Source organism: Coffea arabica, chromosome 2c (assembly GCF_036785885.1).
Source record: "Coffea arabica cultivar ET-39 chromosome 2c, Coffea Arabica ET-39 HiFi, whole genome shotgun sequence".
Classification (NCBI taxonomy): Eukaryota; Viridiplantae; Streptophyta; class Magnoliopsida; order Gentianales; family Rubiaceae; genus Coffea; species Coffea arabica.
Genome location: NC_092312.1, coordinates 463,806 through 476,380, shown reverse-complemented (window position 1 = coordinate 476,380; position 12,575 = coordinate 463,806). Strand labels below are relative to the sequence as shown.

General features: G+C 38.1%; 1 protein-coding gene across 5 annotated transcripts; it reads left to right on the top strand.

Annotated features, from left to right (window-relative positions):
• Nucleotides 1-32: 32 nt before the first annotated feature.
• Nucleotides 33-10,769, top strand: LOC113724800 (membrane protein of ER body-like protein). Of its 5 annotated transcripts, none has more exons than XM_072073137.1 (11): nucleotides 36-1,119; nucleotides 2,002-2,151; nucleotides 2,526-3,143; nucleotides 4,243-4,377; nucleotides 5,426-5,689; nucleotides 6,315-6,560; nucleotides 6,672-6,800; nucleotides 7,659-7,847; nucleotides 8,454-8,714; nucleotides 9,342-9,403; nucleotides 10,012-10,769. In XM_072073137.1, the coding sequence occupies exons 1-11, from the start codon at nucleotides 735-737 to the stop codon at nucleotides 10,453-10,455; spliced, it is 2,883 nt and encodes a 960-aa protein (XP_071929238.1). In that variant the 5' UTR covers nucleotides 36-734; the 3' UTR covers nucleotides 10,456-10,769. The 5 variants fall into 5 exon arrangements, with proteins under 5 accessions (XP_071929240.1, XP_071929238.1, XP_071929237.1 ...); XM_072073136.1 differs by having other exon boundaries at nucleotides 37-1,119; nucleotides 6,648-6,800; XM_072073135.1 differs by having other exon boundaries at nucleotides 40-1,119; nucleotides 6,315-6,800.
• Nucleotides 10,770-12,575: the final 1,806 nt, after the last annotated feature.

Here is a 12,575-nt window from a genome sequence, read left to right as displayed (position 1 = left end):
CCAAAAAAAAAAAAAAAGAAGAAACACAGAGTGATGGCCCCGGCGGACCTGGGCAAGGACTTTATAGTTGTACTAGCAGCACTCTTTATCGTGCATTACCATACCAAAAATGGTGTTGGGCTAAAAGCCTGCAATCTACTTCATCATCTCATCCCAGGCGCCTCCACCTGACCGCCAAAGATTCAAGAATCCCCCCCCCCCCCAACCACCACCCCGGGGGTTTGGGGCCTTTATTTTTCCATTGGGTGTGGGGTTGGGGAGAGGACGCCTGCAGACTTCAGCAACCACGTGAAGTGACCTAGTGAGCGTCATCTCATATTCTCATCTCAACAACTTGATATCTAATCTAAGTTGGTCGGCTGCCATTAATCTTGATACAGACTCCGCCCCGCCTTAGTCTTCAATTCATTTATCAATTTCCTAGAATATATATATATTAACTAGTAGTATATGTTATGTGGCTGTACTACCAAAACATGCAAGCCCTCCATTTGGTTTTCCCCTGGAATTATTCAAAACAATTATAAATGACGTAAAATTCATTGCATCCATCTATGTATCAATAGTAGTACTACTAATATTAGTAATAAAAGCTAGAGAGTGGTCTTCTTGCCAGCGCTTCTCACTCAGTCTCTCTCCTCCTGCTTTCCTACCTGAATTTGGGACTCTTTTGAGTACATTCTGTTTAGCCTGTGTTTCTTTCTGTGCAAACTCCTGGCGGACGCCGAATAACAATGGCAGAAGAAGAGGCGCAAAAGTGGGAGCAAGAAGAAGAGTTGGAACAAGTAGAAGAATTGTCTTCATTAAAATTAAGGCGGCCATCTACAACTCGCACTACTTCTACTGGTGCTTATCAAGATGCTAGTGCTACTGCTTCCACTGCCACTTGTACTTCTACTACTAGTCAGTTGGACGGAAATGGCAATTGTATAATTGAGCCGCCCTCCAACTCCGTCACTGAAAATGAAGTTGATCTAGATGGGTCAGTTCTTGATCGAGATAAACGAGAGGGGCCGGACAAGATTGCTGCTTTATTTGATAGTGTGTTTCACAACCATGCCCGAATCACAGATGCTCACTCCAGGTCGGAACCTTGTGTTTACTATGACAAAGATGGAGGCAAGTTTCTTCTTCTTACCCTTCAAGAGAGTAACTTGTTGATCTGTATGCTCTCTGCTGTTGGTTTTCAACTCTTTTTTGTTCTGTAAGCATGTGCAAACCTGGCTTGCTTTGACCCTACCTGTCTGAATAACTTCAAAGGGCGCCCCTTCCTCTTTAGCTTTTGATTGTTACTATGGCCCTACCTATCTGTTTGCCTTTGGGATTCTCTCTGTTTCTGTCCCCATGGTTTTTTGCTTTCGCACGAATACTTTTGCCAATTATTTCAAAAGTTCATCTTGTTGTGAAACTGGATTGGGGCCTAAGAACAAATCGGATGGGGGTTTCCTGCAGCTGGTGGCTATGTCTTAGTCTCATCCCACTTCAATTTTGAGGTAGTCAATTTTCTTTTCTTGAACAATGTGCTTATAGATGTGTTGAGGCGAAATCACACTCAGTTTGAGAGTTACTTTTCGGTGACCTTTTGCTTTTCTTTACCTATCTGTCGATGGTTGTTGTCTGGATCTCCTCCTACCTCCTTGGTTTTGTACTCCGAGTGCTGAGTTGATGTTGCCCAGATAGTTTCATTTATTGAGACAAGAAGAAACGGTTCAACTGCAAGTACAAAAATGAATTATTTTCCATGACGCTGTAAATTGTTTTCCAAGTAAACTTCCAGTAGTTTCATGCGTCTTGGAGTACCTCTATCCCTTTTTGCTGGTCCATGTCATGATATGCCACAACATTGTGATTCCAGCGTGTGCCAATTTGTCTGATACAAGAACTGCCGCACTTCTCTCTATCACATTGACTGAAGTATTATCTGCACTCTATGGATGGCACAATCTGCAGTAGTTTTGAGTTACAATCACTTCTTCTTGTTGTTCCTTTTTGTGAATGAAGGACTATGGAAGTGTCGCTTCTGCTCTTGGACCTATGGAACTGCACATCTTTCTGTTGATCTTATTCAAAAACTTAAGGGGCCCTTATATGAGCTGATGATTCACAAAACTATAAATCAGAGGGAACCATGTTTCACATTTGAACTAGAAGGTCAGTAGATACTTGAATAATAGAGAATTTGATGCTATTGCACTTAATAGAAGTTTAAGCTGTCTGTTCAAACACATAAATTTTCCATGGAGGACTGGTAGGGCCGACTTCTGAGATAACTGCTTGCTGATACTTGGCTTTGGGCATGGGGCAATGTGACACAAGTCAATAACATACCTGCTTAGTGCTGCTAAATTATATGGAAAATCAAGTTTACTAATTAAACTTCTGCTGTTTTTGCAAACACTTCTAACTTTCTCAAGTTTGAGCAGTTGTCTCCATTTGTTGCAACAGATTCATGCCTACATTCTGCAGGCAATATATTTGGATTTAGATCGCAAGATTTCTATTGAATTCTTGCTCTATTGATGCAGGGTCGCGATCCAATTCCACATTTTGTGGAGATGACGTTGAGGGAAACACTGGTGTTAGAATATATGAGACCAGAGAAGGGAATTCTGGTGCTCAGAAGAGCTGTGATTCTGTAATTGACTGTAGAGTGGAGGGAAACAAGAAGGATAGTTCTAACTTGACAAGTCTTCAGCATTCCCCAGTTCTTTATGACGATTGCAGTGAAACTTACAAGTCCCAGGAAATCCAAGAAATTGAAAACGATGATATTGACCTCATTAATGGAAGTGGTCTGGACGTTACAGAATTAGATGTTGAGAGAGTACTTGAAAAACAAAATACACATGATTTGTACTGTCCAAACTGTAATTCCTGTATTACTCGAAGGGTTATTCTTCGCAAAAGAAAACGCCAAGCTCGCATCACTAGTGAAGATGTTAGACGTAAGAAACTAGAAACTGAAGTTGAATCCAGTTTGACTCACTGTTCTGGACAGGGCCAACAAGCAACCAGCATTGAGGTTCATACTACTGAAGAAAATCCATTGGATGATACTTCTCAAGCTGCAGAGAAGTATGAACGTGAGAGAGAGACTGATATCTTCAGATGCTTATCATGCTTCAGCTTTTTCATTCCAACAGGTTTGATATGTTGCAATTTGAATGAAATGAACAGTTAAGATCTATGTGAAAGTTCAGACCTGCTTCTTTTCCAGGCAAGATGAAATATGCACTTTTAGTTTCCTGGTTGTGCAACAACTTATTGAGAACTATTTGTAAAACATGCTAAGCACTATTCATTGCCTATTTTTGCTTGGAGTGAAGATAAACAATTATATGACTTTGTCTTTGTTGCCCATGGTGTCCCTACTTCCTTTTTTATTCAACTGTCTCCTAATGTAGAACCAGTATTACTTGATGACATTTCTGAACTTGGGAAAGGGTCTCATGGCATGCAGGAAGGAAAGGTCAATGATGGATTATGATATTATCTATTTGGCAACACAGGTTACTGAGACCATACATTCAACATGTATTGTTGAGTATCCCTGTATAGTGATTATCATTGGTATTGCAGGAGAGAAAAGTAGTTCACTTGACATATTCACTTCCAAAGAGGTCTACATTCTTGGAACTAGCACATCAGGCCGACAGTTCTGATGTTTGGCTAGCTAAATCTCAAGTTTTCTTGCCAAAATTGAGGGTTATATTGGTCATTTAACGCATGAAGGGCACAGTTTGACAAAATTTTTCCCAGAAAGTTACTGTACCATGACATGCTTTATCACCTTCAAGTGTTTAGGCAACACTAAGTCCTCTATTTGGATCTCAAAGTGAAAGGTAGTGAAGTATTACCTTGTGCAAGTTGCTCATGCATTTGTGAATTGTTACATCTAAATTGTCCTTTTCTTTTAATTCCTTTTCTATTGTGAAAGCATGCATTTGTTACATCCAATTGCCCTACCAGTGGTGTGAGTGCACTTTCCTGTTGCAACTTGGGAGGGGGATGATGATTTACCTAGACAGCATGTAACTCAGCTTTGTGACCACTGAGTCCATGCACGATAGATAAATCATGAGAAGTCACATGCATGATAGATCAATCATGAGAATGCATGATGCAGATGTAACTAAATTTGTTGGGATTGCATGCAAAATGGTTTCAAGAAACCTTCAGTTATTGTCTGGGCTATGGGTCATACCATGTCAAAAAAATTCAGTATTTCTTGTTGAATTTCAGGAAATGGGTTTAAATTGTTTAAGATATTTGGAGATAAAGCTGAAAAGAAGCCTGTTAAAGATGAGCAGAAATTGACGAGTAAAAGCGGGATATCCTCTACTTTTGCATCAGATAGGGAGAGAACTTCAGAGCCAGGTTTCTAATCCTATTCTCTTTTCTGTGTATGGTATATTAACTAGCACTGGGATAAAATTCACCCATTTTGTATAATTTTGTTATGGTGTACCGAAGTTGGTTCCTTCTCCTAACTTTGCGACAATGTACTTTATCTCCTTCCTATTGCTTATTAGAGCCTATTCTCGTCTGCTTCAGTTTTTCTAGACCTGTTTAAAGAAAGTGCTTTCTGAAATAGTTGTTAAAACTTAATAGGGTAAATTTGAATATGACAATTTTGAAAAATACAAGCAATGCCACACTAATGAACATTTTCAGGAACAGTTTTGTTTATATAAGATAAGCTAAAACCATAATAGGAAAGCAAACTAAGACACTTAAAGAAAGCTAAAATCTTCTTCTCTATGGAAACAAAGAATAGGAAATGAAGATCGCCAGAAAGAACAAGTACAGCGTCACAAGAATACATTTCTCCAATAACTTGACATGAAGCATAACTTTTCAAGATTGTAAGAGGTTTTTCTCGATCTTGAAGCTCATTTAGAAGCAGCTACCAAGTAGACACTGAATTATGGGCAAATTCTGGTCTGAATTCTGGGGACTGAGGGGATTATTTTTGTTTGCTGTTGGAGACAAGCATTTAGATTTTGGTCTGAATTCTGGGGATTGAGGGGGACTACTTTTGCTTGCTGTTGGAGACAAGCATTTAGATTTTAGCCTTGAAATAAAGCTATAAGTTGGTCCACTCATTTTTTTCTAGTTTTTATCTTTTTACAAAGTCTAGAGAAACTGAAAATCAGAAGCTGAGTGGACCGCTTTCAAATCACCTTTTTTTCCCAGCATCTTAAATGAAGAGCAATAGACAAGAATGCAGCTGAAATCAAATGTTTTCCTCTTTCTAGTCATCATATAACCAGGGAAATAAAGATTCATAGTGCTTTTGGAAAAAGCTTTAAGGTAATATGGTTAAAGTTATTCCTTTTCTTAGAGTTGTGTTTCTTTGCCTGCAAAGGGATCTAGCATGTCCTGTTCTTGTGGTTTCAGGACTAATTGCAGTAATGTTCTGCAGGCAATGTTTCTAGGTCAGAGGCTTTGACAACAAACAGTAGCACATCTCTTTTGGCATCGCATGGGAATGGTCAGGATGGTCAATCCTTCTCAATGCTAAAAGATCTCTCAACCAACCATGGGAAAAGCATTTATAGGAGCCCAGTTGCTGAATCTGAGGAAGATGGAGATAAGATTTCACCCTCTTCAAAAGAAGAAATCTTGATCAACGGAAAAGAGGTGCTGAATGCAGGAGACAACTGTAACAATACAATTAAGAACAGAGGTACAAGAATGATCACTAAATTGTACTTTTACATTTGAAGGTTATGAAAGAAGCCCTCAGAAAAGTCGAAGGTAGTTAAAAAACTTGCGAGTCATCTCATGTGCAATTATGCACGAGAGATATGAATTCGTTTCCAACTGACAGAACCCTTTTTTGTTATCACGTTGAAATCCTTGTAAATTACTTGCACCATTGCTATAGTTCTAATTCTCTATGACCATTTGATCTTACTAGGTAAATACATGTTTCTGGTATTGGGTGTTGAAGATTCTCATTTCTGTGCATCTACTACGTTAGATAATTGATGTTGTCTACCTAAAGGAGGCACAATTTATATTGGTAATGAAATAGAAGGTTCTTTATGACTTTTGTATGTGTCTGCTTTGTACACTATGCATATGTGGCTGCATCTATTCCTTTGCTTGTAAATACTTTGAAAAAAAAAACTGATTTGGTAATGTTTGGTAATTATTATTCATAGTATCTTCAGTAATATTTGGTATATTCTTGGTATTAATGTCTTCATTGTGCATGATGACAAGAATTCAGTATATGCTCCTTGCAATAAAAATTGCTGTTCTTCCTTCTAAGCTACTCACCTAATCTTTTTGGCCCTCGGATACAGGAGATGCTGCAAAGGGCCACTTTGAATCAGCAACCGGCAGTCAGCCAAACACATTAAACAATTCCGTAAACAGTGTAGCATATCATCAAAGTGACTCATCGAGGGGCCACTTTGAAGCAGCAACCGGCAGTCAGCCAAACACATCAAACAATTCCATACACAGTGTAGCATATCATCAAAGTGACTCATCTAAGGCACCTATCGACAATGTACCTGTTACTAATGGAGAATCTCTAATTATTGAAAGTGAGCAAAACTCATCAAACATTTCAGTAAATGTTGCAGCATATCATCAAGGTGATCTGTTTAAGGTACCCACTGACAAAATTCCAGTTATGAATGGGGTGTTATCTCCAGAAGGTCCTGTACCAGGAAATCAACCAGATGGACTAAAGCTTCTGATTTCTTCACCTGGCGGTTCACCTGCTTCCGAGAAATCACGTGTAGGCCAAAATCCTGACTTGTCAACACAAAACAATGGTGCAGGTACATTCTTTTAAAAATTAGAGGCAAAAACTAGGAATCACCTGAAATGAAGGAGTGCACTTCTTTATGGTATTGCAAGATATTGCCATAATCCACTTGAAAGTTAGTTTATTTTTGTCTTGCCATAATCCACATTCAATCCTTTCTCCTAGTCCAGTTGTATTTTGCTAGTCTTCCCTTGTCTTCCCAAAAGGTAACACAACGCCTTAATTTCCCTTCAGTTAGCATTTTTTAGAAACAAATATGGATAGACAAATGAATATATTACTTGATATGTCTCGAGAAAATATCCACATATTGGGGCCATAATTTTGTTACAAGTCAACGCGTGAAAAAGATGCAACTTTTGAACTGAGCAATTGTGATGCAAATAGTTTCTTTGTTAGTCAGTTTCTGCTTCTCTAGTTGATAGTTGGAGCTTTTTGACTTTCAGTAGAATTAGATAGTTCAATTGAATAAGACGATGGTCCTAAGTGATGTCACATCTTAAATATTGGTCTCTAGAATAAACATATACTGATTTATTGATGTAATGTCTTTGTCAATTGTTTGTCAACTGTGCTGAAGCGTGGACCGATTTAGCAATGTTTTCATTCACAGTGTTAATTTAGGATCAGATATTGTAGAGTTTCTTGTTTGAGGTTTGCCTTCATCTTTGTTACACGCGGATATGTGTGTGTGTGTGTGTGTGTGCATCTAGTATATGTTATTGCATTTTGCTTTTAATATCAACTACAAGCATTAAAAATCTAAAGACGTGTTTCACGAACATTCACAGCTTAAGATTCTGAAAATATTCTGATATCTAAATGATGGTTGTGTTTCAAGGAGATTAAGAATACCTTACATCCTTGACAGATGGAGCCTACCTGAATGAAAATTCTCCGCAGACCATCTGCAATAACAAAGAGGAGACTCATTTTGGGAAACTCTTCAAAATTAACAAAGATCCTGCAGTTTTGTCGGTGAAAGGTATTTCACTAAATCAAGACATACCAGCTACTATAGCTAAAGATCTGAGGAAGGTAGCAGCTGAGCTAAATTCAGGTGAAATTGCAAACTTCAACTGTAGTCAGGCATGGTTGTCAAATAAATTCTTGTAGAGTAAATCTGTAGGGTTCTCTCCCTTTGAGACTAGTTTTTGCTAATAGAAGGAGCTTGTAGTTTCCTCTAATTAGAAGTTGAACAAGAAAGATTTGCAGTTATATACAGACGGCACACACGCACCCACGTTGATGCATCTAGATCTTCCTCCCTCCCCATGAGATTTGAATTACTTGTAAGTGGATGTTGAAAATTCCAAGTTTGTATAACTTACTGTCTGGAACGTGTTTAATCCACAATTCCTTTTGGTACACACACATACACAGGGAGGGAGGGAAGAGGAGAGGAGAGGGGGGGGGGGGGAGGCAGAGAGTGCTTAGTTGTTCATTCATCCTGCAATCTGTTTAATTTCATCTATTTCCTTGATCTTGAGTTCAATCTTACAGATCTTTTGAAATATCAACACTTTTTCCAATTGCTGTTGTAGATCTGCATTTCTAACTCAAAGCGCATGATTCTTGTGTCTTTAGTGATGCATGCCAATGGGTATCTAATTCTTTCTTGAGGGAAACTCCTAATTGACTGCTGTCATATTACAACCTGTTGCAGGCAAGGATACAGTTATAGTAGTAGAATCAGAGGCCATCAGCACAGTGGCTTCGCAAAGGCAACAAGACTTGACTATTTCAGAAGAAACAGTGACCTCAGCAAATTTAACTACAAATATCTCTGTGACTGAATCCACAGGAGCTGACGTTAGACAAGCATATGAAATTGAGATAATTAAAAGCATTGTTTATGGTGGTTTAGTCGAATCAATTACTAGCCTAGGTGTTGTTTCATCCGCAGCTGGTGGTGATGCCACCACACGTAAGTTTTATAGATGGCTGGTGATACCATCAAGATTTGTTTGCCAGACTGCTATGACCACACATTTATTTGCTTTAGTTCATCTGGAACTAAGATTAGATGTAGTTGATATCTTGCTTTGCTTTGCATTTTTTTTATATTGAACTGTTTAACTTTAACTGAAGAAGAAAGCAGTCTTTGTCCTTACTGAATATTGTTTACTTGAAGCAACGTGTCTTGGTAGTTTTTAATGTGTTTAATATGCCTGGAGACGTCTTATATACTGAGAATCATTGCAGTAAAATGTGAATTAACAATCTGAATATTATCTTCTCTATCCCAGTTCAATGGTCCAAGTCTAGATGATACACTGTTGAGTGCTCATGCTCTTTTTTATTTTTTAACATTTCCGTACTGTTGTGCTGCTTCTTAGTTCCATGGAGAGGAAGTTATGCGTATTGTCCTTGCTATAAAAATGCATTGCATCAAAGGATTCCTCCTTAGTTTATATTTGTACACGTTCCCTTTTTTTCCTTTGTCATTTAGGATTTATGGCCCTTGAATTGTACTTATCGTACAGCATATTGTTGCAAAATGTTGTTTTCTTTTGAACAATCTCATTGGTTTTTGTTTCACATCTTGCTGCAGTGAATATTCTAGCTCTAACATTGGCCAATGTGATTGGTGGACTTGTACTAATTGGTCACAATGTGAGTTGATTTAGTTTCAACTGCTTTCTACTAAGCATTCAATGTTGGTTTATCACAGCTCTGCTGCATAAAAGGTTGTGCAGTAAACTAAAAAGATCTCATTCCAATTACCAATTGATTTCCTGCCTAGACCCTGAAAAAGCTATGAGAATACGTGGCGGATTTTCCATAATAATTAAAATAGATCTTGACATTAGTTGCGAGTGTTACATTAAACAAGTTCTATAGGATCGTATTCATAGAACTATACAAATATTAATTTCTGTTGCAAGTGTTAATTTAATAACCTGCTCCATTTTGCACCCAAGCATGTGAATTGCATTGTTGCAGGTCCAGTCTGCAATCTCTGAGTGTTTTTGTTAGCTTACTGTGGACCTTGAAATCTGGTACATCATTCAGAACATTAGAACACTTATCTTTTGCTGAGTATGCACATTGCGCTTGGATCACTATCTTTTAGTCATTCTACACATCAACCTCTATTTTGGGGATCACTGTTGGTTTTTGTCTGTCCAAGCCGCGGTTTAAGGCTTAAACCATCAAAACACGCCAATTGTAATTGATCTTTTTGATCGAATCTAATTTTGAACTTCTTCTGAAACTGACAGCTCTGGGACCTGAAGAAAGAGCAAGTAACAGAGCAGATGGATCGGTACAAGGAACTACTGGGCAGCAGAGAAAATTTTTTGCTTCATACAATTGTTGTCACACTATCTTTTGTAGTATTTGGTCTAATCCCTCCCATTGTTTATGGCTTCTCATTTTTAAAGAGCGGTAACAGGGAACTCAAGCTTCTTGCAGCTGCGGCAGCTTCCCTATTATGCATTCTAGTGCTAGCCACTGGGAAGGAATATGTTCGAAGGCCACCCAAATCATATGTGAAAACCATAGCATACTACATACTTCTGGGCTTTATGGCCTCAGGAATTTCTTATGCTGTTGGTCAGCTGATCAAGAGTCTCCTAGAGAAGCTCCATTTCCAGTCAAATTCACCTGTTTTCCAGGGCCTTTCCAAGATGATGCCTACTGCTGCAGAATGGGCATCATATTGACCATTTTTCAGGAATTTCTCGTGCTGTTGGTGAGCTGATTAAGAGACTCCTGGAGAAGCTCCACTTCCGTTCAAATGCACTTGTTTTCCGGAGCCCTCCCAAGATGGCGCATGCTGCTGCAGAATGGGCATCGTATTGACCATATTTCATGATCATGTATACCTAATGTCTGCTTGTCACATATACCTTTCTTGGTCATTCTGCTTGACATGTAGTAGAATTCAGATGACAGTTCTACAATTTTTCACATTTTTTTTTTTTTTGGCTTCGTCTTTAAAGGAGGATTCAGATGACTACTTTTGAGTTTTCCTCAATTTTTTCTTAATTTTCTTTTCCTCAATTAGGAGTGGGCAGAAAACACTGTTGACATGTTAACCCGCGATATCTGTTTTGATCTGCTGTGAAGATTATGGTACCTGATCCGCATATTTTACAGGATCAAAAGAGTTGATACCAACTTAAATGTGGGGTGGATTAGGGTCAGAGGTTTAGAAATTGGTTGGTATCTGATCTGTCCCGCACACACACAATATATATATTTAAAATTTAAAATTTTTATATACATATACAAAATATTATTTTTAAAGCTAACTAATAAAAAATATTATTTTAAAGCTAAGTAATTTCATTAGGCAAATTGTAGTTGAAATATGAGAAATTATAATTTGTTTATAAAATTCATTTGCAGAGATCATAATTTTATTTTCTTGGAAAAAAGTTTAATTAGTGTAGAATATATTAGAATTGGAAATGTTTAGTACAATTTTCATTGATTTTGGATTCTTGTTAATATATATATTTTTATTTTATACTCTTTGTTTTTTTATGTCTAGGCATGAGACTTTTTTTGGGTAAATTTTATATTAAAGTTTAGACGAACGTGTTAACTAGAAAATTAAATTAATATAAATCATTTTCTAAAAAAAATAAATGACGAGATGGGCAGAGTAAGTACTTGTTCTTGCCTCTCGGGTCAGCTCAGCCAGTGAATCTTTGGGGGTATTTTTTATAGGACGCGGTTTAAGTCTGGCTTCACATATCGTCTGGATACTCTTGGAGGGCGAGGTACCTCAGGTCCAAAGAGATTAGTCTGACAAAATTGAGATACTCCTCGAGTTGAAAAAAAAAAAATTAACTTGTTCTCTTTTTCAACAACTTTTTTTCAACTAGTATTGAATAATTGGTACTCCCTGTTACATCGAATAGGCAAGGTATGCGGTAAGTAACTGTGGGGCTAATGCCCATTCTCGTAGTAGTGGGAAAACATTAGCTGGCAAATTTGATTTGACCGTTCTGTCTCTGATATACCGCAGAAATTTCGTCACGCACAAAAAACGGCTGGATCCCATGGAAATTTTCCTCAATCCTTAAATATACATGTCTCTAGCTTTCCGGGCAATCGTGGATGGGATTCTGACAGTCTCAATGACCTCCCCTGAAGTTGCGAAATTCCCATCTACCTCTCCTGATTATTGGGCCCCAAATATGACATCATGTACGTTGAATTGACAGAAATATTCCTGCTATTGAAGTAATATATTTTGATAATGGGATGAAATAATTAGTGACATAAGTAATAGATAGGATTAACTAACTTAATTGGAATTTGGATGCAAAATAAATTGCTAATTTCAGTTAAGAGAAAAGGCGCCAAAAATGGGCGCTCATTTGGTTGTTGATGTGACAATGAGAGCTGGTTGATCGTTTATATTGGTGATGTTCATAGACCTTCATCAGCCATACTTAGAATGAGAAGAGCATTTGAGAGCTCCAAGAGAAGCAGGAGAGTTGAAGAAATTGAGGTGAAGTATTGCTAGAAAGGGTGAAGTATTATTGTTCTGAGAGCATATGAAGCGAAGCAAGGTTAGATAATACGAGAATGATTTTCTACTACTACGAGAATTGGGCAATACCTGGAATCGTGGGGGAAACGAGGCGGAGCAGGACATGGGAGGCAAGGGGCGGGGAATGAAGGGAGTTATTTGACAAAGGGGCGAGGAACGGGGGAGGATCCCCCGCCCCATTGCAACCCCTAGCGAGGTTAATACTCATAAGGTATCACAAAAAATTTATCCAATAAACATTTTCTGAACAAGTTAAAAGGTGGCAGGACAAAAGTA